The sequence below is a fragment of the Sitophilus oryzae genome, unplaced genomic scaffold (genome assembly GCF_002938485.1).
Source record: "Sitophilus oryzae breed Bouriz unplaced genomic scaffold, Soryzae_2.0 scaffold_1801_pilon_pilon, whole genome shotgun sequence".
Lineage (NCBI taxonomy): Eukaryota > Metazoa > Arthropoda > Insecta > Coleoptera > Curculionidae > Sitophilus > Sitophilus oryzae.
In genome coordinates, this window is record NW_022146504.1 from 283,215 (window position 1) to 308,754 (window position 25,540).

Consider the following 25,540-nt stretch of genomic DNA (forward strand, 5'->3'; position numbering starts at 1 on the left):
TACCGCGCATCGTTCAGTGAACATCGCAGCTCTTATAGTGTTTCGCGCTCGGTAAGTGCTTCCCTTCATCACAAGCTTGCTCGATTCTTCAGAGCAAGCTCCGCTTAATACGGCCCTCTCCAAGGGTCATTTATCCTTCTTCCCAATCGCCTATCGTGGCTCCCAAGAAAAATAAGGTTAATCTCCCCAGATTAGAAAAACTCTCTTAGATTCAGATTCCTTATATTCAGATTCCAAACCCATACTATTTCCTGTCGATCGCAAGATCGCAACCCTTCCTGAACCTTTCATCAGGCTTGATCGGTCAAGGAATTACTCCCCTGACGAAATTCAAGACCTAATTTACTCCTATCATTTCTTTAGAGAAAAGAAAAATTTAGTCCGTTCAATTCTTGAGCGTCATAAAATCAGTCATAATGAAATAAACTTGAGTAGAAACGTGATCAGTAAGAAGACGCGTCAGGCCAGTACTGACGAGTCTCTTGCGTCATCACCGATCCCAGAGATAAAGTTAGCCTCAAGGGAGGCACCCCCAGCTCGTCCATCATCCCCACCCTGCACAACTTCATCAGGTGCAAATCCCGATATAAAAAAGCCCGATTGCCCGGAACTTCAGGTCCCAAAAATCGTAAACCCTCCCGCTGTTGCTCCTCAAACGCAACAGGCGTCCCAACCCAAACCCCCCCTGCTGTTCCTCAAACACAGCAGGAGCCTCAATCTAAAAGCAAAGGGCCCAAAAAGCCTCCTCAAGTCGTACTTCGTGATACCCGTCTCTGGATGAGTATCACAAGAACTTTCAAAGAGCAGAAAATCTGCTTTTCTGAAGCAAAAACTGTGCCTCTCGGCATTAGAATCACTCCCTCTTCTTCTGATGACCATAGGGCCATCGTCGACTATTTCAAAAGCAAGAAAATACCCTTTCATACTTATTTTTCCCCTGATGACAGGGATCTAAATGTCCTAATCAAAGGTGTTGAAGTTTTTGTCGACAACTCGGCAATAATTGAGGACCTTACTTCCCAAGGCTTCGAGGTCAGAGAAATGCATCGTCTCTCACGAGACGGTATTCCTATGGCCGTCGTCAAGGTCAGAGTACCCAAACATCAAACCCACATCTTCGACATCACGCATGTGGGCTCGCTAAGGGTTCGGGTGGCGACGCCGAGGCGCGGTAATGGGGTAACGGGGGTACGTCAGTGCCACAATTGCCAGCAATTCGGCCATGCCGCCTCGAACTGCTTTGCGGCCCCGCGTTGCGTGAGGTGCGCCAAATCCCATCACACCAAATCCTGTGATAAAGAGGCTGATGCGCCTGCAATTTGTTCAAATTGCAGAGGTCCGCATCCAGCTAGCCACAATTCATGCTCAAAAAATCCGAGAAATCGTAATCCCAATACTAACATCCTAAGTCAGCCGGAATCCTCAAAGGTCTCGACTCCTATCCCTCCTAATCCTACAGTTTATGCTTCAGTGCTCAAAAGCAATCTCAACAACTCGCCTCCAGGAAATACCCCTGAGTCATTCCTACCCATCTCTTCAATAAACCAAGAACTCCATAAACAACTACTTGAACAAGTAGCTAGTCATGTCAAAACCATGGTTTCAAACATACTTACAAGTATGTTACCCTCTATGATCTCCATTTCGGTACCAAATCCCCCTCCCAAAATTGTCTACCGGACTATCACAAAACTCTTCTGGACTTATCGTCCAGTCGCTCCTAAATCTCGCATCCCAATACTAGCCTTCAGGCACCCAGGGCTTTGCCCCTTCCCTTCCCCAACACATAAGCAGGAATAAGAGCCGCAATTCTTCGGCGGCTGATTCCTCGGAGGTGGATCGTTTTTAGTGGGTATCTCGAATCCTACACTGTCTAGGGGTTATTTCTATGACCGTTTCTCTCGAGATTGTCATGGAAATGACCACTATTCGTCTATAAAAGATTTTTAAACCACCCCTCACAAAAAAAAAGAAAAAAAAAACGAGATGACGCAGGAGAGGTGCAGATCAGGCATACCATATTGTGAACACTAGTGGCGCATTGAAAGCGGCGTGGCGAGCCCGTTCAGTACAAGGCATTTCGTAATAGTAATAAAGACTTGTGTTGTGTTCAATATTGCGGGACGATCTACAAACAATTATCAAAGATTATACAGATTATAAACTTATCATCAAAAGCATTGTTTTTCGTGGTTCCAATTTTCGGAGTCGCGCACTAGTTAGGTTACTAGTTTGCGCACAAGCACGCCCACTTTTACTCGTCTTTATTTACTCGTTTGCTCATCGTCATAAAAACACAATTTTCGTACCACAAATTAGGGACAAGATTTTTATCTGTATACTTATAGGATAGGTACCTAATCTGTGCTATTATTAACTTTGTCGAATTAATTGAGTCAAAACCATGTTTATACGACCATGATCGACCAGACTACAGCAACAGAAATGCTCAAGATGCAGCCTGGAACGAAATTTCTGAGGAGGGATGCACCCAATATCGTCTTCTTTACATATTATTTAAGTGCACTAATGCAAGTACGTCTTCGTCCTCTGAAGACGAGATTTTACTAAATAAACAAACACCTTATGCTGGATCTTGTTCTATTTTTTGTCACCTGAGTATGCGTTAAAACACCAGATCGCGACCACGCCGCAACCATACCACTGCCACGCCATAAGCCTCGGCCACTTCTGTGGGCGCTCTCCCAGCATAATGAGGTGGCAAAAAATAGAAGAACTGGCATAAGGTGTTTGTTTATTTAGTAAAATGTCATCTTCAGAAGACGAAGACGTACTTAAATTAATACACTTAAATAATATGTAAAGAAGATGATATTGGATGCATCCCTCCTTAGAAATTACGTTCCAGGCTGCATCTTGAGCATTTTTGTTGCTGTAGTCTGGTCGATTATAGTCGTATAAACATAGTTTTGACTCCTGAATTAATTCGACAAAGTTGATAATAACTTGTAGATCATCCCACATTATTGAAAAACATCGTCTTTATGACGAAATGCCTTGTTGTAAAAATCACTATTTTTCTTGGTAGTTTTTTATTCTGAATATTGATTTTGATTGATATTTAAAGTGGCGAAAAATGTTGCTTGTTGCTTAATAATGTATTTTCTCTCTTGGTAATGTCTCCTTGACTTATTTATTGCCCTTTATATAGAACAAAGAATCAGTCATACATACATGACTAATAATACCGTATGATCGAAAAAAAAACGGAGTCAGCGAGGGCTATGAAATGAAGAGCCCTGTCATTTTTTATGTAAAATTATGTGGTAAATGTCATCGATGTTCATTTTCAAGCCAAATGGACGCCGTTTTTTTTTTCAATCATACGGTACTACATCATTTCATAATAAAATAGGTACTTACTTCATAACTAGACGTTATTTGAAGCGTATAGAAAACAGGTAAGTATGCATAAGCCATAACTAAAGAAACTAATATTTCTGATGTTAGGATCATCCAAAACTGAGTACCATATGTATACATTTCAGCTGGCAATCCTAGTAGACTAATTCCTGATATATAACTAAAATAAAACGAAAAAAAATATTCTTAAAAATATATTAAATTTTAAAAAAACAAGTTAGGCAACTAAAAATACTTTAATATGAAATGTAATTATTAGATGGCTCTGGATGAGGCCATCAATAAATGACAGATTTCTGTTTGGCAATATCTCTCGGTTGTCAATTTTTAATTTAACAGTTTGTTATGGTTTCTAATATTTTCCGAACTGCCTAAAGTGTGTTATTTAATTCAAATTTAGGTAAGTATAGTTTAAAATTTGTAGATATAACTTAAGTAAATTTTAGTTTAATACTTAAAATGATTTTAAGTGATTTTAATAAAATCACAGTTGATAGGTTTATTAAGAAAGTTTGGTTTATAAAAAATTACTTTTTCAATCGATTGCGCAATTTTTAATACTGTGGGTAGGTACAGGTACTACTACCCTTGTTTATATATTCTTACATACATAAGAGTTCTCCATATTTTAATAGTCCTGTTTTATTTAAGTGTTTGAATGTTTCAATAATTCTTGGAGTAGTATTGTGGTAGTATTATAAACTTGGATTATTTACCTACACCTACCTATACCAATATAAAATCGCGGTGCTTGTCAGATATAACACCCATAAAATAATAAATACAAGAAGAAGTGTCAAGTCAATGTTAAATTATGGAAACAGCGTGGCTGCCTGGGTAACTAATTTTCAGATATGGCGGCTGGGACATTTGACATGACATAGACACTTCATTGACATGACAATTTCAATTTTATGAAATTTATTTCCGTTTCCGGTTTTTAATGGCGGGCTGTTCAGGAGGTTTAAATGAGGGTTAATATACTTTTACTTTTTCTAGTAGTAAATAATACAACAAAATTACTCAAAAATATTTATTTGGAATTTAGAACAATGTAAATATGCAAATAACACAATTAAAGATCTATAAACCCATAAACTACTGTATCAATATCAAAATATTTAAATAACATCAGAGATGCTGTGTTAAAGTGAATTAGTAAAGTAACAATGCACTGACTTACAGAAACTTGAAGATAAATAAATGTTTTCACAGCTTCATGGGCGTAAAACTAACTGGAAGCAGGAAAAAGACAACAGGAACCCACGCAAAACCTGGAATCAAAAAAAAATATGTAAAAAAAAACATAAATATAGGTACATAAGACTGTTATAAATTAAATCAAACAGGACTTGAATGAAAATAAAAAGAATAAAAAATATGATACCTATACATCTAATACCTCATTTGTATTTTAAAAATAATCTACATACATAGCATCATTGCTATGAAAATACATAATAGGTATCTATGTGATATGTAATTACGCATTTCTGTTCATCTTGTAGATAATTAATATAGGCTGTAGGCTAATAATAGTTCAATAATCATAATTTACCTTGTGTAACTTGCTTTCAATTGCTCAAAATCACCGATCAGTCTTTAAAGTAGAGATACGGAAAAATCCTTGGTAAAGAATATCCCAAGATCCTTGGATCTAAAGCTAAAAAAATATAAAAACAGTTAATTTATTATACCTATTTTTACATAAAATATGGCCCATACCTACTACACGCAGAAACGTCGATTCATCATTTTCTTCATGTAATTAATATCATATATACTTTATTAAAGTGTTAACAAGGAACTTTATATCAAAAAACATCTTTGTACTTATAAATTTCAGCCGAAATATCATAAACAAACTTCCAATCAAATCTAAAAGGCAAAAATTAAAATGGCGCCCGATCTTGCCAGAGGCCTCGGGAGTTGACACATGGCTGACACACAGACAAAAGAAGAGGACGCACATAAAAATGTTCCGTAACAGAAATTGACAGAAATCATATAGAAATATTCAGATTTTTGTCTAGGACAGTCTAGAAGGCCATGCTTTCTGCCTGGGTATGACCGCGCCAGAACTGTTTCCAATTTTCCGGTTTACTGTCACCCCCCTGGTGTCAAGTCAATGTTAAATTATGGAAACAGCGTGGCTGCCTGGGTAACTAATTTTCAGATATGGCGGCTGGGACATTTGACATGATTTGACATGACATAGACACTTCATTGACATGACAATTTCAATTTTATGAAATTTATTTCCGTTTCCGGTTTTTAATGGCGGGCTGTTCAGGAGGTTTAAATGAGGGTTAATATACTTTTTACTTTTTCTAGTAGTAAATAATACAACAAAATTACTCAAAAATATTTATTTGGAATTTAGAACAATGTAAATATGCAAATCTACACAATTAAAGAGCTATAAACCCATAAACTACTGTATCAATATCAAAATATTTAAATAACATCAGAGATGCTGTGTTAAAGTGAATTAGTAAAGAAACAATGCACTGACTTACAGAAACTTGAAGATGAATAAATGTTTTCACAGCTTCACGGGCGTAAAACTAACTGGAAGCAGGAGAAAGACAACAGGAACCCACGCAAAACCTGGAATCAAAAAAAAATATGTAAAAAAAAACATAAATATAGGTACATAAGACTGTTATGAATTAAATCAAACAGGACTTGAATGAAAATAAAATGAATAAAAAATATGATACCTATGCATCTAATACCTCATTTGTATTTTAAAAATAATCTACATACATAGCATTATTGCTATGAAAATACATAATAGGTACCTATGTGATATGTAATTACGCATTTCTGTTCATCTTGTAGATAATTAATATAGGCTGTAGGATAATAATAGTTCAGTAATCATAATTTACCTTGTGTAACTTGCTCTCAATTGCTCAAAATCACCGATCAGTCTTTAAAAGTAGAGATACGGAAAAATCCTTGGTAAAGAATATCCCAAGATCCTTGGATTGAAAGCTAAAAAAATATAAAAACAGTTAATTTATTATACCTATTTTTACATAAAATATGGCCCATACCTACTACACGCAGAAACGTCGATTTCATCATTTTCTTCATGTAATTAATATCATATATACTTTATTAAAGTGTTAACAAGGAACTTTATATCAAAAAATATCTTTGTACTTATAAATTTCAGCCGAAATATCATAAACAAACTTCCATTCAAATCTAAAACGGCAAAAATTAAAATGGCGCCCGACCTTGCGAGAGGCCTCGGGAGTTGACACATGGCTGACACACAGACAAAAGAAGAGGACGCCGACGTGCATAAAAATGTTCCGTAATTGAAATTGACAGAAATCATATAGAAATATTCAGATTTTTGTCTAGGACAGTCTAGAAGGCCATGCTTTCTGCCTGGGTAAGACCGCGCCAGAACTGTTTCCAATTTTCCGGTTTACTGTCACCCCCCTGATAACACCCTCCGAATTTGGCATTTATTTATATATCAGTCAAAAGCATACACTTAAATAACCATAATTTATTGAAAAATAAATAAATTAAAAGTGCATTTTTATGTGTGCAGGTTATGGTGAAGTTGTATATGCGTGTAATTATTGTAAAATATGACGATTATATGCATTTTTTATTAATATAAAGGTCAGAATTAATCATTGAGAAGCATTAATAAGTCATAAATTAAAAATAGAGTTGGTAATATCTTTTGTAATATTTGCCTGATCGATTTACTCTTTCGATTCAAACTTGCCGCCGGAGCTGTCTGTCACTAGATGTTAAGAATGTAAGTGCGGCGTTACACGGTCCGTATTTTTTACGAGAATTTTTATTTTTTAATTTTATTTACGAGAGCCGAAATTTTTATTACGAGAGCCGAAATGCCGTAAAACCTGGGTTCATCCTTTTAATTCCGAACGCGAAAGAAGACGAAGATTTGAAAATTTTATTCTAAAATTCGAAAGTACAATGATAAATTCTTTGGCTACTATCGGATGTCTCAAAAATCTTTTGATGTATTGCTTGAAATATTGAGACCGAGCATCACGAAACAAAACACGACAATGAGGATTCACCCATGCCCTTTGTCGTGCGTCTTTGTTGGAATATTCAGAGTTTGATTTGTCCCAAGGGGCAGGTAGCCCACGAATTAGCTCGATAAATTGGTCCGTATCAAACATATTTTGCTTTTCGCGATCAAAGCGGCATACCGCAGAAACGTACCGTGCTACAGTTTACATTCAACTGACTGTGTCGTCACCAAGGTTCCCGCATCCCGCAATCCTGCATTGCGGCAGCATGTCGCCGCACATCCCGCAAAAACGGATGGTGTTACATCTGCCATGCCATCTCATGCGATATTGCCATACCGCAAAACGGGATCCGCAGTGCGGAACCTGCAAAAACGGACCGTGTAACGCCGCACTAAGCTGCATAAGCATTGTTGCCAAAGTTATTTCTTGTTTGTATGTATGGAGTGTAGAGGTAAACCAAACCTCTACACTCCATATTTGTATGATACATAATACCGTATGATCGAAAAAAAAACGGTGTCCAGTTGGCTTGGAAATGACGATCGATGACATTCCCCATTTAGTTTTACATATAAAATGACAGCGATGTTCATTCCATAGCCATGGCTGACGCCGTTTTTTTTTCGATCATACGGTACAGTACGTCTGTTTGTTCTGTAGCTACGGGGTATCCGTGAGAGGGGAAACGATATTCTCTCGATGTTTTTCGTAAAAAATTAGACGACGCGTCCCATCAATAAAAATTCGACAAATTTGCAAGTAGCCAATAAAATGAGTGGGCGGAGCGATTAGAAGTACGTACTCGTCAAGTCGACGTATAAAATATATTTCTGTATATTTAAATGTTTTTTGTCCGCATTCCTGTCATAGACACAGATCCAGCTGCATACAGATGTACTGTACGTTACATGATACAAAAAAAGAGTTGAAACCGAAAGAGTTTTGATTGCGCTGGTTTCAACCTTTTCGTTGAGGGTGTTAATCTTTTGTTATGTTTTTTTTATTTTAATCAAGTGATTAACATTTTTTTAATAAAAAAAAGCCTTTTCTTGATTTTAAAAGAATTTATAATCTGTTCTTAACGCGAGTTTTCTTCCGACCAGCACGTGTTTTTTTAATGAACCTTTCAAGAAGAAATGAATGAATCTGGCAACGCCGACAAAATTTGGAGGAGTTTTCGCATAGAAAGTAGCCTGGTGTAGCAATAATTAGATGTTTATTTTTTCATTAAATTATGGATCATCCACACTTTTTTTTGGCTTGAAATACTTATTTCGATGTATGCTTTCGAGTGATATAAAAAAAGTACAAAATTCGGAGGGTGTTATATCTGACAAGCACCTAAAATCGCAATAAAATTATATACTTAGGTAGTTGTTTTATATACAGGGTGGCGCACCTCATTCGCCTCGGTTGATTATACAATAACGGAAAGATGTAGAAACAAAATATTTTATTGGTCTATGTGGGGAGGCAATGTGCACAATTTGAAATTATTTTGAAATATACAGGGTGTCTTAGAACTAAGACCCATACCGAAGTTATATTTTTTCTTATGGAACACCCGGTATTTTATTTCATTTTTGAATTCTTGGGCCCAAAAAAAGGCATTATACAAAATATTGTAAGGATTAAATATGCTTAAAATCATTGGTTTTTGAGATATTTAAAGATATTTAAATATGCATGCTACAAAAGAATAGATTATCAACACCCTGTACATTACTTTTCAGAATTAATTCTTGTGGTGAGTTTAAAGGTAAAGAAATAAACTTTACTGAAAAATGTTATTGTTTTCTTAAATTTATGCAGGGGTACCAAAAACTAGTGATCTATTTTAAGGACTTATTTTACATAAAAACTTTGTTTTTTCAAATGCAACACCCTGTATTTTTTAAATAAATCGAAGCAGATTCAAATGCTCTTTCAAACTATTTTAGGGTTTGCTATACCTATCTATCTAAGATTTTGAATAAAAAGCGATTTTTAAATAAAATGGCAATCAAGATGGCTGGTATCGCCATGGCAATTTTCTAGTGACAGCTAGTTACTATCTTCAAAATCGATATTAGTGTATGGACATTATTATTTAAACAGTAAACAGTTTACTAAAATTTACCCACAATAGTTTAATAAGTAAGTATTCTTTATTTTATGAAGAAAAATAAAGCCATATCTGCTGGTGGAACGAATGGATATGTTACTATTATAGTGATTTTATTTTGTGAGGAAAATTATTTCTTGGCCTCAAGAGCTAATGCTCAAAGATATCCAAATATGAATCTTCCTGATAAGCGCTCCTTTGAAAAACTACTTGTCCTATTTGCTATTTCGCAGAATTGGTAGTGTCGTTTATAAAAAACCTATTAGGCAGAAACCTGTCGTCGGAAGTGAAGAAATTGAATTATCATAAAATAAAACAAAGAACTACTTCTTCTTTTTCCTTGATAGAATAATAAATACATATTAAATAAATATTATTTATTTAACTATTGTAGGTCAATTAAATAAAAGTAAACTGGTATAGATTTAAATAAAGTCTAATAAATAAACTAATGTCGATTTTGAAAACAGTTACTAACTGTCACTAGAAAATTACCATGGCGATACCAGCCACCTTGATTGCCATTTTATTTAAAAATCGCTTTTTATTCAAAATCTGAGATAGATAGGTATAGCAAACCCTAATATAGATTGAAAGAGCATTTAAATGTGCTTCGATTTATTTAAAAAAATACAGGGTGTGGCATTTGAAATAACAAAGTTTTTATGTAAAATAAATTCTTAAAATAGATCACTAATTTTTGGTACCCCTGTATAAATTTAAGGAAGCAATAACATTTTTCAGTAAAGTTTATTTCTTTGCCTTTAAACTCAGCACAAGAATTAATTCTGAAAAGTAATCTACGTGGTATTGATAATCAATTCTCTTGTAGCATGCATATTTAAATATCTTTAAATATCTCAAAAACCAATGATTTTAAGCATATTTAACCCTTATAATAAATGCCTTTTTTGGGCCCAAGAATCCAAAAATGAAATAAAATACCGGGTGTTCCGAGGGGTGTTCCATAAGAAAAAATATAACTTTGGTATGGATCTTAGTTCTGAGACAACCTGTATATTTCAAAATAATTTTAAATTGTGTACATTGACTCCCCACATGTATCCATAAAATATTTTGTTTCTACATCTTTCCGTTTTCGTATAATCAACCGAGGCAAATGAGGTGCGCCACCCTGTATAATATAATATCTTATGATCGAAAAAAAAACTGCTTTCAGTTGGCTTGGAAATAACCATTGATGACATTCCCCATATAATTTTATACCGGGTGCGTTTCAGAAGTGCACCCCTACAATTTTCTTATTTTTTCAGATAAAAAAACGAGATTTGGTATGTCAGTATATGACATAAATTAGAATTGATTGACGTAGGTATTCAATTGTTTTCGGCCACTCTGTTTCACCGGAAATGATTACAACTTTTGATTTTTAAATTGCACCCTCGGTATTTTTTACTTTATTCGATAAAAAATGACACTCTGAATAGAATGACATATCATATGTCATCTTTTGACATTTTCGCTTACAAAAAAAATCGTATTTTAAATTTCAATCTAGACTGCCATGGCTTTGTTTGGACTAATTTTTAATCAAAGAGCCTTGGAAAAGTAGATTTGATTGTCAAGTGTTTTTAGTGTCTTGTCTGGGCCTGTTAAAAGATACCCAAATCGTATTTTTTTACTCATATCTCTATATTTTCAAATGGAACGAAGGTGGCTCATTAGCATATTTAGAAAAAGCATTTTTTACGAATCATTTAATACTACACACTTGCTATTTCCAGTCAAATTGTCGTTATAACCAACCATATTGCAATTTCAAATAAACCATATTCGAAAACGTCAAAAGTTGACATATGATTCTATTCAGAGTGTCACTTCCTATCGAATAAATTAAAAAAATACGGAGGGTGTCATTTAAAAATCAAAAGTTGTAGCCATTTCGGGTGAAACGGGAAAACAATAGAATACGTCAATGAATCCCAAAGATAGAGTTTAAATATCTTTGATCAATCCTAATTTATGTCATATACTAACATACCAAAGCCCGTTCGGTAATTAAAAGTAAAAAAGTTATAGGGGTAAGCCACTTTTGAGACGCACCCGGTATTCGCCACACTTTTTGGAATACCACACAATGGACTTTACTCTATCGTTGACTCACCTGTACAGGGTGTCCCATTTTGGTTGAAATCATACGGTATCTCCGTTATTAGTGAAGATAGAAGGGTGCGGTTTGCACAAACCTGTCCCACTGTTTTGTCAAACGAAAGATGCCATAAACAAAATTTTCATAGCCTTCTTCGTTTCTGAACTACAGGGTCTTTTTGAAAATTTTGCAATTTGTGACATTGAAAACTGATTCTAGTAGAACTTTTTAAGTAGAATACAGTGGCGTAGTCTGTTATTCTACAAAAAGAATATTTTTAAAAGTATGAGCTAAAGTTATGTTTTCTTAAATGGAACACCCTGTATATTTATAAATTCTAAGCTTCTCAAAAATCTCTCTATATTTATTTTCATTATTTACTGCAATATTCTTTGCAAGTTTTTATTAAAAGATCATATTTAATAGTAGGCCATGATTGATGATAAAAGAAACTAAAGAATTACCTATTATTAAAAATATACTGCTATCTCTCTCTTTTTTTTTATTTTGGGAGCCACTAATAAATTCTTTAAATATTAGGGAAACATAATTCTCTACTGCAGTGGCGGTCTAAGGGAAGGGGGGGGGGGCGAAAGGGGCGTTATAAATAATTTTGATATCTAATTTTTTATTTATATTTTCCTTCCATTACACTGCATGCTTAGAAAATTAATAAATATTTATATTTCATGATTTTAAAGTTTGTTGTTAATATAACAAATTAGCTCTGTAATTATTATTATTTAATAAACCAACGTTGCCAAAAAATTTAAAGACTATATTATTTTTAAATAGGATCTAATATAAATAATTTTGACATCTAATTTGTTGTTTATATTTTGCTACTACGTAAAAAAAATGTTTATATTAAATTATTTTAAATTTTGTTGTTAATAGGTATAACAAATTATTACTGTTATTATTATTTTTATTAAACCAGTCTTTGCTTAAAAACATTAAAAATCATTTTCCTACATCAAAATATTTTATTATCTAACCTAACCTAACAACAGAATATTAATAAAAAAATGCAAAATATATAGACATACTATCCCTAACTAACTAAAGCCAAACAATAATATTCTTTGCTAATATCAACTAATACCAATATATGGCAACAGCGCCCTTCATAATGTATTTTCTGTGTAAATACTAGCACCTCAATAAAAAAAATAATGTGTCCTTATCTTTATATGACTCCGCAAAAAATCAAAGATGCCGGCTTTTTTCTAGCATTGCCACCGACCGCTGTCGGGCTTCTCGGAAAGAAACCTACGTCGCCGGGCGACAACTAAAATCCAGTTAATATTTTATTATAATCGATCCTGACGAATAAATGAATTTCACAAATGAATGAATTTTATAAATGAATGGTTTTTGCTGCTGAATTACTAGAATACAATATTTCAAGGCAGATGACGCATCTATTCGATAATTTTTATTCGAATAGTTTTCAACGAATGTTTTTTTTACTAGCTATCGAATTATTCGAATGAATTGCAACTATCGAATGTTTCGATAGTATTCATTCGATAGTTCCCACTACTAATTCCTATACCTAAAATAAATCGTTTTTAAGTTATTTAAGATTTAGTTTGAAAACGTATATTTTTCTTGATTTTATCTAGCTTTCTTTGACATAGTGTCAGTCAGTGCTGCCCCCTTAAAAGTTTAAAAAGTGTATTTATATAAATATATCTCGTATTTTCGTTCTTTAGTGATATATAATAATTGATATTTTAATAATATACCGTACGATCGAAAAAAAACAGCGCAAAGTTAGCTTGGAAATGATGATCGATAATATACTGTCATAGGCTACTGGTTAAAATTAAGAAAAATATACGCTTTAACGCTAAATCTTAAATAACTTAAAAACGATTTATTTTAGGTACAGGAACATGTATAGTCAAAATTTAACAAATTTTAAAAACGAAAGTAACGAAATCCTTTTTACGAATGAAATAAAAAAAGGATTTCCATTTAAAAAAAAATGATTTATGATAATTTCTTAATCTCTCAATTCCATGATAGCTGCGGCCATTATTATATGACATTCGGACAATTTAATTTTTGACATAGATAGCCACATTCATGGTACTTCTCTTTATGGTACAGTGGCTGTGGCAATCACTAAATTTGACGTTTAGGCTATATACATATTTTTGACATGCAGTTTTTTAACTCCAAAAATTATAAAATTTTTTTTTTCTAAAAAACGGTTAACGTTACGTATAGTGTTTAATATCAAAATTCATAAAATTTTACAGATAATTTAAGTATGTAATAAAAAATGGGGTCACCCATTTAAAATAAGAAAGTTGCTGTCAACTTCCGGTACTTCCGAAAGTGCCGCCATATTGAAAATATTTTTAATTGATAGATCTCATTGTGAAAAAATGATATGCACAAAATCTCATATCTAGATATTGTAGTCCTCTAGAAACTTCTAACGCAGGCTCAGCCTGGGACACCCTGTATAAATACTTAAATTTTGTCAACCATTATACATACGTCATTCAATTTTTACAAAATATGCATTAGAAGTATATCATTATCTAAACAGACCAGGGGCCACATTTAGCTTCGCCGCCCCGGGCCCCCGACAGGCTTAGTCCGCCACTGCTCTACTGCTATTTGAAAATCTTGGAAGCAATCGTACCGGAACTTTTAGATATTCCTTTAGCTAATTTACGTGAAATCACAGTGAAATATACTTTCAGCAAGATGGGCCCCCTCACAATTTTGAAAATATTAGAATTTTGTTAAATTATTATTTCTCAAATCAATGAATTGGAACCAATGGATGGAACCCATATGATGGCCTCCGTGATTCCCGGATTTGTCCGTTCTCGATTTCTGATTTGCAACCCATCCCGTTATAGTAACATACAGGGTGTTTCAAAAAACACGTGCCATCTCTCGTGAGAAGATACCTCACGTAAAAATAAGATTTATTTTTCACATCAACATAGGTCCGATTCTGCTTTGTTTCGTAGGGTGTTAAAGTTTTAATAATTTTTCGATTTATTATAATTTTCTTCCAAGTACTTTTAGCTATTCGAATGAAATTTTGAGGGTAACAGTTACTATAAATACTACATATTTTAATGCTAAAAAAGTGTCATTCAGGGACGTGCATATAGGTTATCACTGGAATATGTGCGCCATTGACTTTTTTTCTTTTGATATCAAAATTGTTTTGGCCGTTTAATGTCAATTAAAAGTAATCTCTTGATATTTTGTCGAATTCGGCCTCCTTGATGAGATAAACGAGCAATTTTATTAATCACAATTAATAAAAATAAAATTAATAAATTATGTATTTTACCTAATTTATTATTAAACATTATTATTATTAGTTATTATTACTATTAGTCCATCCTACAGCAATTTCAAATAAAAAATAATGGTATTTTTTTTCATATTTTTTGATAAGAAATCGATTAGTACTTACTTATTTAAAACTTTCGCAAGTTAATGATATTATTTTTTTTAAAGGTTGCTATTAGACTTGGATCAAGGCAAATTAATTAAATTGCGTTTATCTCATCAAGGAGGCCGAAATCGACAAAATATCAAGAGATAACTTTTAATCAGCATTAAACTACTTACACTATTTCGCTAACAAAAGAAAAAAAATCAGGGGCGTACATGCTTTTCTTTAGAAAAATATTCGAATGTTAACCCATATGTACGTCCCTGGTGAATATGTCGACACATTTTTAGCATTAAAATGTGTCACACTTATAGTAACATTTACCTTCAAAATTTCATTCGAAACGCTAAAAGTACTTAGAAGAAAATTATAATAAATCGAAAAAATATTAAGACTTTAACACCCTGCAGCTACGAAACAGCAGAATCGGAACTATATTGATATGAAAAATAAATCTTATTTTTTACGTGAGGAATCTCCCCACGAGAGATGGCACATGATTATTGAAACACCCTGTATAAAAAAGAAAAATATATTCAGAGATTTAGTGGTAACAGTTTAACAGTAAAATATATCAATCCCAAAATAAAATTTTAATATGTGTATCACTATTTTAGTAAATATCATTTTAGATTTTTTGTTATTTATCACGGCCTACTAATTAGAAAATGATATATTTTAAATATTGCAGTAAATGGTGAAAAGAAATATAGATAGTGATATATATTTTTGTAAAACTCATAGCAAAGCGGATCATATGATTTATAAATATACAAGGTATTCCATTTGAAAAAAACATAACTCTAGTTTATATTTTCAAAAATATTTTTTTCGTAGAAAAACAGACTACGCCACTGTATTCTACGTAAAAAGTTCTACCAGAATCGGTTTTCACCTTCGCGATATCATCTACAATAACGGAGATACGGGGGCTATCCCAAATTGCAAAATTTTCGAAAAGACCCTGTAGCTCAGAAACGAAGAGGGCTATAAAAACTTTTTTTGTAGCATCTTCCGTTTGACAAAAAAGTGGGACAGGTTTGTGCAAACCGCATCCTCCTATCTCCACTAATAACGGAGATACCGTATGATTTCAACCAAAATGGGACACCCAGTACAATTGCTATAATCGGGAAATAATTATTATATTACTTTACATTATATGTATATTACAAATTAAAATTTAAATTAAAATTAGTTTTTACGACTGTTGATAAAAAAACAGTATGCTACTTGTAGAGGTCAATATAGATCAGAGATATAGAGATAGGAGAATGAGCTTGAAGGTGCGCAGAAATGAAGATCCCCATGGCCGCCATGTTCATGCTTAGGTCTATAGGGGGAATTCAAAAAGTAATGATCATACTAGACTGGTTTATGATATATTAAATTAAGATTAATTATTATATTATTATTATTAGCTGTAATACAGTTGGGGTATTATATCTATAAAAAAATAAATAAGTATTTTAGTATTCCCAAGTAGCATTTGGACGTTATCTAATGTCGGGTATACGTCGCGTTCAATAAACCCGACGTAGGGTACCAACGTCGGTTCGACCGCCTGACGACCCGTATTTGCACCTAAATGGGGAATACAGATTCGGGTCGCCTCGACGTCTGTATCTGACCTAATAGGGAATGTAATTCTACCAATTACCAACGTCATATTACGTTGGATTTTAGTCACTTAAAATTCGTCGCTAAGCACTTACGTTACTTTTGGTTTCATATTCGCTACCAAGAATACATTAAAACCTAACCAAACTACCTAATTACAAATGGATTCATAATAACTTCTCGAATATGATATAACTATAAGTGCCTACCTAATTTCATATTATAATAATTCTGAATCATTAATCCAGACATCAGTTTTGTCAACGGAAGTCACTTTTTTGATATATCTGATTAAAATACCCCGGAAAACAACGAGCGCCTTCAAAATTAGGTAGATTTATGAAATAAAAATATCTATAAAAAGTAACTCGCAAAATATGTTTTTTATTTTCTAGCTGGTTTAATCATAAAATTGTACTGTGGTTCCCCAAAATCAACCTTATCAATATTATTCTACTAGAAATCGGAATGTGAATATAAATTTTAAAACAAAAACGATTTTAAAATGGCTGACAATCGGATACTTGTTAAGAATGGCGGATTTCTGTGTCCGACTTAATATGAACTACCAATATACCAATTCCGACCGGGTCTCCAACATAAGTCGTCTCACACGACCGAAGTCATCAAACCGGACGACCGGCAATCGTATTATAACGTATATAATTCCAACGTACGCCACGTTACCTCACTTTGCGTATCAGTGATTTGTGGATTTGTGCAACTATATTTTAGTTTTTGTTTTCTCCTTAAAAAATGGACAGCCACATTTTTAAGATAGTATAATATATACAAAATTTAAAAGAATTGGAACCAGTACCTCACATGTGGGAGGAGGATGGAGTCAAGCTTAAAAATGAAATTAAGATGCACCAGTGTAATACAGCATCTCTTCCGAATAAAAAACATTCGTGGGTGAAGGCAAGATATCACTACTACTATTATTATTTTGCAAAAGCCTCGATCTCTTTCTGTAAAATGTAGATGAAGGTCTAAATGCCTTTTTAGTGTTTTTTAGGCATAATAAAAAAAATTAAGTTTGTTTACAAAAACTTTTTATTAGGTTATGTTCATGATGTTCATTAGGCCGCAAATGCTACTTAATGGGTTGTATACGGACGTAAATAGAGATACGTAAATTAGGTTATAAATATGAACATAAAATACAACAAAATATAATTGGACGTTACTTTAGGGATTATCAGTGAGACGTATCCTATTCGGACAACGGATAGACGTCGGGCTAGTTCAAGTATATGTACGTCGTGCAAGCCAATGTGGGAGCGACGTTGGGAAATTAATAAAAATGGTATACGTTGTTATTTTGTACGTCGACAGATCGTTGGATTTACCGACTCGGATCCAACAACGTCGCTTTTAATAGGAAAGCGACGTTAATAAAATACTAAACAAAGAACTATCACCAAATAAAACACTAATTGGCTATACCAGCTAAAACACTAACAAAAATTATTTTTTACACAAAAAAAAACACTAGAAACAGTTCAGAATAGTAGAAAAACTGTTTATCACAATCATCATTTTCAATTTTCAACTTATTCGGCCATTTCCAATTATGATGTAGCCTTCCTCACATATTTAGATCTATTGTCCGTCCTTCTTGCCAGGTGTCCTGCCGAGTCCTGTCCATTGCCACTTGAGGGATTTGACTCTGTGGATGATATCTATTATCTGGGTCTTTTGTTGTATCCACTCTATTCTTTTAGGGTGCCAGCATTTCGTTCTATTGAGTTTTGTGCGAGGTGCAGTTTCCTGATGATGTCCGTTTTTGTCCAGGTTTTGCATGCATAGGTCATCACTGGTAGTACACATTGGTTGAATGTTTTGTTCTTTAGATAAAGAAAGTGGAATTCTAGATTTCAATATGATTGAGTTTTTTCCATAAGTACTCCATGCCAACTTAATTCTTCTGTTGATTTCTGATAATAGAGATCCCGAGCTGTGTATTAGTTGTCCCAAATACATGTATTCTTCTACGATTTCCAGTGCTGTGTTATTTATTAGAATGGCTTTTATGTCCACTCGTTCATTGTACAGTACTTTTTGCTAAGTGCATTTTGTAGCTTGTAGTTCCTCAGGGCTTTTAGCAATTAGGACTATGTCATTAGCAAATCTTAGATAGTTGAGATATTCTCCATCTATTTTTAATCCTTTGTTGGTCCAGTCCAGTTGGCGGAATATTTCTTCTAGTGTTGCTGTAAACAGCTTTGGGGATATCGTGGTTCCCGCTCGTACTCATACTACTTTACCAGTTGAGAACTCTGGGGTTGTTTTATAAATCATTACTCTTGCTTTGGCTTCTTTGTATATATTGGCGATAGTTTCTATATAACGCCTTGCAATACCTTGTTTCACTAGTCGCTAGGGCTTCTATTATTGCCTTAGGATATATTGAATCAAAAGCCTTCTCAAAATCTATAAAGGCTATGGCTAGTGGAAGTTCATATTCTTTTCTTCGGCTGATAGTTTCTTGTGTATGTATGTGATCAATCGTGCCGAAGAAAAGCTGTTTTTATCAGTCCGTAAGTTAAAAAAAACGAAAAATTACATTAACCTCGAAAAAAAATCAAAACAATAGGATGAAATGTCAGAACGGTCTGTTGTTATTACTTTTTGATTTCCCCTGTAAAGCTACATTCGAAATCAATTCGCTGGCCAAGTGGCAATTCGACATTAAAGTCGGCACGAAATTAACCATTCACAACAAATTTCAAGTCGAATTTTGCGCACGCGTGTTTAAACGTCTCCTGGCATTTTTTTAGGTTAGTTGTTTGTTTTCATTTTGGAAAAGCATATGGAAGAGGCAAAATCCGGAACAGTTCTTAATTAAGTTTTCCAAGTTTTTATGTTTAGAAAAATGGAAACAAGAACGTCATTTAGTGATGATTTTTTTCTACAATGTGTCTGCAATGTGTCTCAAAAGATTTTCGTAGCACCCAAAACTTTTTCTCGTTATTAATATGGGTCGGACGCCCCATTTTTTGGATTTTGGTAAACCCCTTGGTTTACGATCAAGCGAATTATTGAGCTGCAACAATAATTGCCGTTTTTTTAACAGCAAAGCCACAAGTCCTAATAAAACAGGAATAGCGTCCACTTCACTCATTTTTCTTTTAATAATAAATATTTACTTTTCACAGGAAAATGGCTTGTAATAACAACACAAACAAAATAATTATTAAAATTTAAATGTCAAAATTGTCATAATTGTCAAACGAAAATTCCGTGCTGAAGTGGAAGTTTGCACTTGAGGGATTTTAAGCCTAAACACTAAAGCTAAATTCTAAATCAATTCGCTGGCCGAGTCGTACTTTGGCACGCAAGCTTATCTTATGTACTTCAGTGTACTCATTCACAACAAAATTCGACGCCAGAGTGCAAGTTGAAGTTGGATTGAAAGCTTGCTAGCTGCAAACTTCCACTTCAGCACGGAATTTTCGTTTGACAATTATGACAAATTTGACATTTAAATTTTAATAATTATTTTGTTTGTGTCGTTGTTACAAGCCATTTTCCTGTGAAAAGTAAATAATTATTAAAATAAAAATGAGTGAAGGACGCTATTCTTATTTTATTAGGACTTGTGGCTTTGCTGTTAAAAAAACGACAATTATTGTTGCAGCTCAATAATTAGCTTGACCGAAAACCAAGGGGTTTACCAAAACCCAAAAAATGGGGTGGCCGACCCATATTAATGGCGAGAAAAAGTTTTGGGTGCTTGAGACACATTTTAGAAAAAAATCATCAATAAATGACGTTTTTGTTTGCATTTTTCTAAACATAAAAACTTGGAAAACTTAATTAACAACTGTCTCGGATTTTGATTCTTCCAAAATCAAAACCAACAACTAGCCTAAAAAATGTCAGGAGAACGTTTAAACACGCATGCGCAAAATTCGAATTGAAATTTGTTGTGAATGGTTAATTTCGTGCCGACTTTAACGTCGAAGTGCCACTCGGCCAGCGAATTGATTTCGAATGTAGCTTAACATGGCGCCCATCTAGGCATAACAAGATTTTTGGATGCGCACTCGTCGAAGCTCATTCTCCTATGTCTATATCTCTGATATAGATGCATACATTTTGACCATGTTTTGACCATGACCAAGAAATGTAGCAGTCATGTAGCGGACATGCTATTGCCTTACGAAAGTGATTTTAAAATTAATAAATCTTTTGTTTTTTCTGCAAAGGCATTATTGTTACATATCTACACTAATTGGCAAAAAAGAATGAACAGACGCGAGTACTTGGAACGGAAGGCACGTGAAGACCAAGAAGCTACAGCTCACGTTTTCCAAGAATTTATAAACACATTTCAAGATGTACCTGCGACTAGCAAGACATTTATCAAAACTGGCGTATTGTTCACCGATAATAATCCGGAGAACACCGTAGAAGGACAAATTTATCAGCCGAAACCTATTCTAAAGAATCCACTACTTATGCAAAATGTACTCGAATGCGCTAGACTTGTTAAAGACACTAAAATTGATAAAAACAAGAAATACGACAAAACCAAGTCGAATTTAGAAACGTTGAAAGAGGAGCTGAAGCAACGGCATTCGGAAAAAGATGAGCGCGATCGAATAAAGGTAAATTAATGAAATTACTACCGTATGATCTAAAAAAACGGCGCTAAAGACTAAGGTGGGTGGACCATGGAATATTACAGTGGCCGTAATGAATAAACAGTTTTTATTAGTTCATTTACTGGATAAATGAAATAAACAAATTATTAATTAACACTTTGTTTTATTGTGTGACATATACATTACTTTTTTTATTCTAGATGTAATCACTATTTATTAAACTTAACCTTTATTAAGCTCTTCCAAATGGCCTTGCAAGGAATATGGCTCCAATAATTAAGGCCAATATTATATATCAGTCGTTCAACTTAAAACTAGAGTTGTAAGAATCAAGATATATTTTATTAAAACTACATAAAAAGCTCTTTCGTTTGAACGAAAAATTAAATGCTTTACATACTATAATCTTTATTAAAAAACTCAAATCAACCTTGAACACAGTCGTATAATTAAGAATATATTAATGGAAATCATTTAAAAATTGTAATAATGAATAATGAGTATTATATCCATAACAAATAAGTTGCTAATGGGTTTTAGAATGAAGTTATAAAAAATATCTATATAATGGCATACTTATGGGTTTGTTCTTTGTAAGGCCAAAATGTTTTTTATCTAAAAAGTTGAATAAAGCTTGATTTTCATGCATCCGTTGTCCGACGATACGATGATACGATATTAATTTTATTGGTTGAATTTAAAGACTTCGGTTGGTTAGAAACGGTTAACCAATCGAAGTCTTTAAATACAACCAATGAAATTAATATCGTATCAACGTATCGTTGTACGTTGTAATGGATGCATGAAAATCAAGCTTAACCCTTATAAATAATAATATTATAAACATAAAATATTGAAAAAAATGATATTTAAATATTATTCAACTTTCCCGGTACGTACTTGTAACTAAAAATTAAGTATCATTCATTTTCATGATTTGTAAAAGTTCCTAGTAAGACCCATGTACCCTAGCAAGGCCAACCGTCACATTTTTGATTGGCCTTATGAGGAACCACCGGCTTTTATAGGAACACTACCGATATTTTAAATGAAACCAAAGCAAAATTATAATTTTTTTCTCTCTTAGAAGTTTTAAAATTATTATTCTTTTCTTTCTTGATTACAGCTAGTATAAAAAAAAGTAGGTAATGTAAATGTTACACAATAAAATGAAGTGTTAATTAATAATTTGTTTTTTTCATTTATCCAGTAAATGAACTAATAAAAACTGTTTATTCGTTACGGTGGCCTTCCATGGTCCACCCACCTTATTTAAAGAATGACAATCGATGACAATTTTGGCGAAGTTAATCTCTAGACGTCATTTACTAAAAATTAACATAAAACTTTTCAAAAATTAACACTAATTATAGGAAGATAAATAAAAAAGGATAGAACATTTCCAAGCACACAAATCGATATATTGGATGCCCCCTACCCCATAATCCGTTTTTATTTTATTTGTCTCACATTTGAACTGCCTGAAATTTGACAGCTGTCGTTTTTTTTAAGTTCTCATTTTTTAATGAAAATCGATATACATATTATTACGATGCCCATAGGAAGTTTTTTAAGAAAAAAAACAGCATAACTAAAAAGTAAAAAATAAATTTTAAGAAAAAAAACTTTTTTAAAAACAAGTTTTTATTTAAATACACTAAAAAGAAAAAAATACACTTTTTCTTTAAAACTTTTAGTATGAACTTTATAACGTCATTACAAAATTTTAAATATTATATAAAAGCTTGCCGCAAAATTTCTCTACATCGATACAGAAGTAAATTAAATTACTGGATCTATTTGATTTTAATTGTAAAACTTTTTAAACTAAATAAATACATACGGGTAAGTACACTATTTTGACATACCATATTTTAAATGCATTAAAACTAACACAATTTTGGTACATTTACATCCACAAATTGTCTGAGTTGTTAATGCTTGTCAGTGTACATAGCTAAAAAATACTCATCTTATAAAAAATGATAATTAATTTTATTATATGATAGACCACTAGACCAGGCATTACAAGATAAAGTTGTCGTACCAAATTTTTATGAATACAACTGTACATTCAAATCTCGCGACAAGCTTTTATATAATATAACATTTTGTAATGACGTTATATGTTCATAATAAAAGTTTTAAAGAAAAAGTTTATTTTTTCTTCTTAGTGTATTTAAATAAAAGCTTGTTTTTAAAAGTTTTTTTTCTTAAAATTTATTACAGACTTAAAAATAGTTTTATGTGATACTGTTTAGCTATGAAGTTGTTTAGCAATTAAATAATCATAAAGAACGTCGAAAAAAATTATACATAGAAACAAACACGTTTTTAAACTGACTGTTACAGATTAACAAATATATTAAAATTAATCGTAGAATAAAGAAATGTGCAGTATTGCAAGTAGAGTAGCTATTTGAACACCTTGTATATGGCATACCCAAATACAAATTCTACCTATACACTCGATTTGATTAGTGTCATCCACACAGCAAATTTAAAATGTTTTGTGCTAACCGTTTTTGAAATAAGTTATTATTAGTGATTTTGGAATTAAGGTAAACCAACCAGTGAATGAATGTGACCCAGTTAATGAACAAAATAACTTTATCTTGCTCTAATAAGGTGCCATTAAACTCTATTTGTTGTCCTTTTTTAATCTAATTTACACTGCGCAGTTTACGACTAACTTGCTAAAATACAACCAGTTAATAAACGACACGTGCAAATCGCTGTTCAAAGTTGTAGTCTGACGTTGTTAGTCTTTTAAGCGCCATTTTCTTTAGGGTAAGTAGATGCATATCCTATTATTAATGAGGGTATTTAATTGTTCATAAAATATAAAAGCTTGGCAGTGTGCGAGAATATATATTTCAACAATTCATCGTTATTAATCCATAAGTAAAAGATCTATTATCTTTTAGGTTATATTTTATTTAATGTGTTTAATAACTGGCGGGAAAAAAGTTCAAATTCCAGTGAATGAACGGCTGTTCATTTACTGGTATTTTATTCGATTATCTGAAATTGCTTTAAAATGACCCTTAAGCTTTGTTTACATATGTAAATCCATTAAAATACCTTAAATGTAATAAAAATAAATGCCAGCCAGTAAATGAACAGGATTTTGAATCGTTTACTTACTGGATATTGTTCCTGTTCATTTACTAGATTAGGCATAAGACCTATTTGCAAATGATTTCTGTCTCTTATTATTAGGATGGGCAGTAGTTTTTGTTTTGGAGGTTTAATTTTTAGTATTATAGTTTTATTAAAAGTATTCGGCGGTTACTAAAAATAAATATTTTTTGTTGGTACAGATGGAGCGGAAATACACTAGATTCAAATATTCCAAAGAGTAGTTGTCACTGGGTATCAGAGCAGTAGAATCAGGCAGCATGATAACTTCAACAAAATGGGTAGAATTTCATCAAGAACAACATAAAATAAAGCGTCAAAAAGAGGAAGACATTAAAAAAAGAAAACTCGATAGAGAAAGAAAGCGAATGGAACAACAAGAACGAAAAAATAAGATCAGGCGACAGTATGAAATAAAGAGACCTAACAGAGACTTGAGTGAAAACCTGTCACTTTTTGAATTGAAACTAAAACAAGGACAAGAAAGAAAAACATGCAAAAAACAAGAGAAAAAGTCAGAAAAGCGGAAGCGTGATAAAGATCAGAAAATCGAGCAACAGTATACAAAACGGTTTAACAGAGATGATTCCTCAAGTACGGATGAAAATCTGTCACTATTTGAATTGAAACTACAAGGACAAAAAAAGAAAACATACGAAAAACAAGAAAAATGGTCAGAAATGACGAAGCGTAATAATGCTCAAAAAATCGAAGAATCGGACGAAGAAGGAACTAAGAATAAATTTTCCCCTAAATTGTCATCAATAAGTTTAGAAAAATCAACATCAAATTTTGACTTAAGCGTTCCTTTTGTTAAAGGTGATTATGTTCTGGTAAACTATGGGGATTCACATTATCCTGGCCTAATAAAGGCTGTTAAAAATAATGAATATAAAGTAAGTGCTCTCCATAGTACATTTATTTATTTATCGTATGGCAAACACATGGTACAATAAAAGTAATATGTATACAAATATACACAAAAGAATATAGAAAAACACGTACAACACTCAAAATTATAAACAAAATATATACACTGACAGAGGTAGATATAAAAACATCCATAGTACAAAAAAGAACACTTGGAAGTGG

The 25,540-nt window shown here is 32.8% G+C and overlaps 3 protein-coding genes across 4 annotated transcripts in view; 2 read left to right on the forward strand and 1 right to left on the reverse strand.

Moving 5' to 3' along the window:
• The window catches only part of LOC115883018 (sodium-coupled monocarboxylate transporter 1-like), a 107,379-nt gene that overhangs the window by 26,666 nt on the left and 55,173 nt on the right, over positions 1–25,540 (reverse strand). The window contains exon 2 of one of the 2 annotated variants that reach the window (XM_030901291.1): positions 3,385–3,544. In XM_030901291.1, the coding sequence (XP_030757151.1) occupies positions 3,385–3,544 (160 nt within the window). Of the gene's footprint in view, positions 1–3,384; positions 3,545–25,540 lie in introns of those variants that run through there. The other variant, XM_030901292.1, reaches the window with a different exon arrangement.
• LOC115883017 (U2 snRNP-associated SURP motif-containing protein-like) overlaps positions 3,683–25,540 on the forward strand; it is a 75,756-nt gene continuing 53,898 nt past the window's right edge. Inside the window, exons 1-2 of the mRNA XM_030901289.1 lie at positions 3,683–3,784; positions 20,909–21,310. Of these exons, the coding sequence (XP_030757149.1) occupies positions 20,948–21,310 (363 nt within the window). The 5' untranslated portion in view covers positions 3,683–3,784; positions 20,909–20,947. The remainder of the gene's footprint in view (positions 3,785–20,908; positions 21,311–25,540) is intronic.
• On the forward strand, positions 23,985–25,467 carry LOC115883019 (glutamic acid-rich protein-like). Its single transcript, XM_030901293.1, has 2 exons — positions 23,985–24,097; positions 24,631–25,467. The coding sequence occupies exon 2, from the start codon at positions 24,709–24,711 to the stop codon at positions 25,402–25,404; it is 696 nt and encodes a 231-aa protein (XP_030757153.1). The 5' UTR covers positions 23,985–24,097; positions 24,631–24,708; the 3' UTR covers positions 25,405–25,467.

Bases quoted from the DNA above. Each gene is read 5' to 3' on its own strand.
- LOC115883019 (XM_030901293.1), top strand. From the start codon at position 24,709: ATGATAACTTCAACAAAATGGGTAGAATTTCATCAAGAACAACATAAA.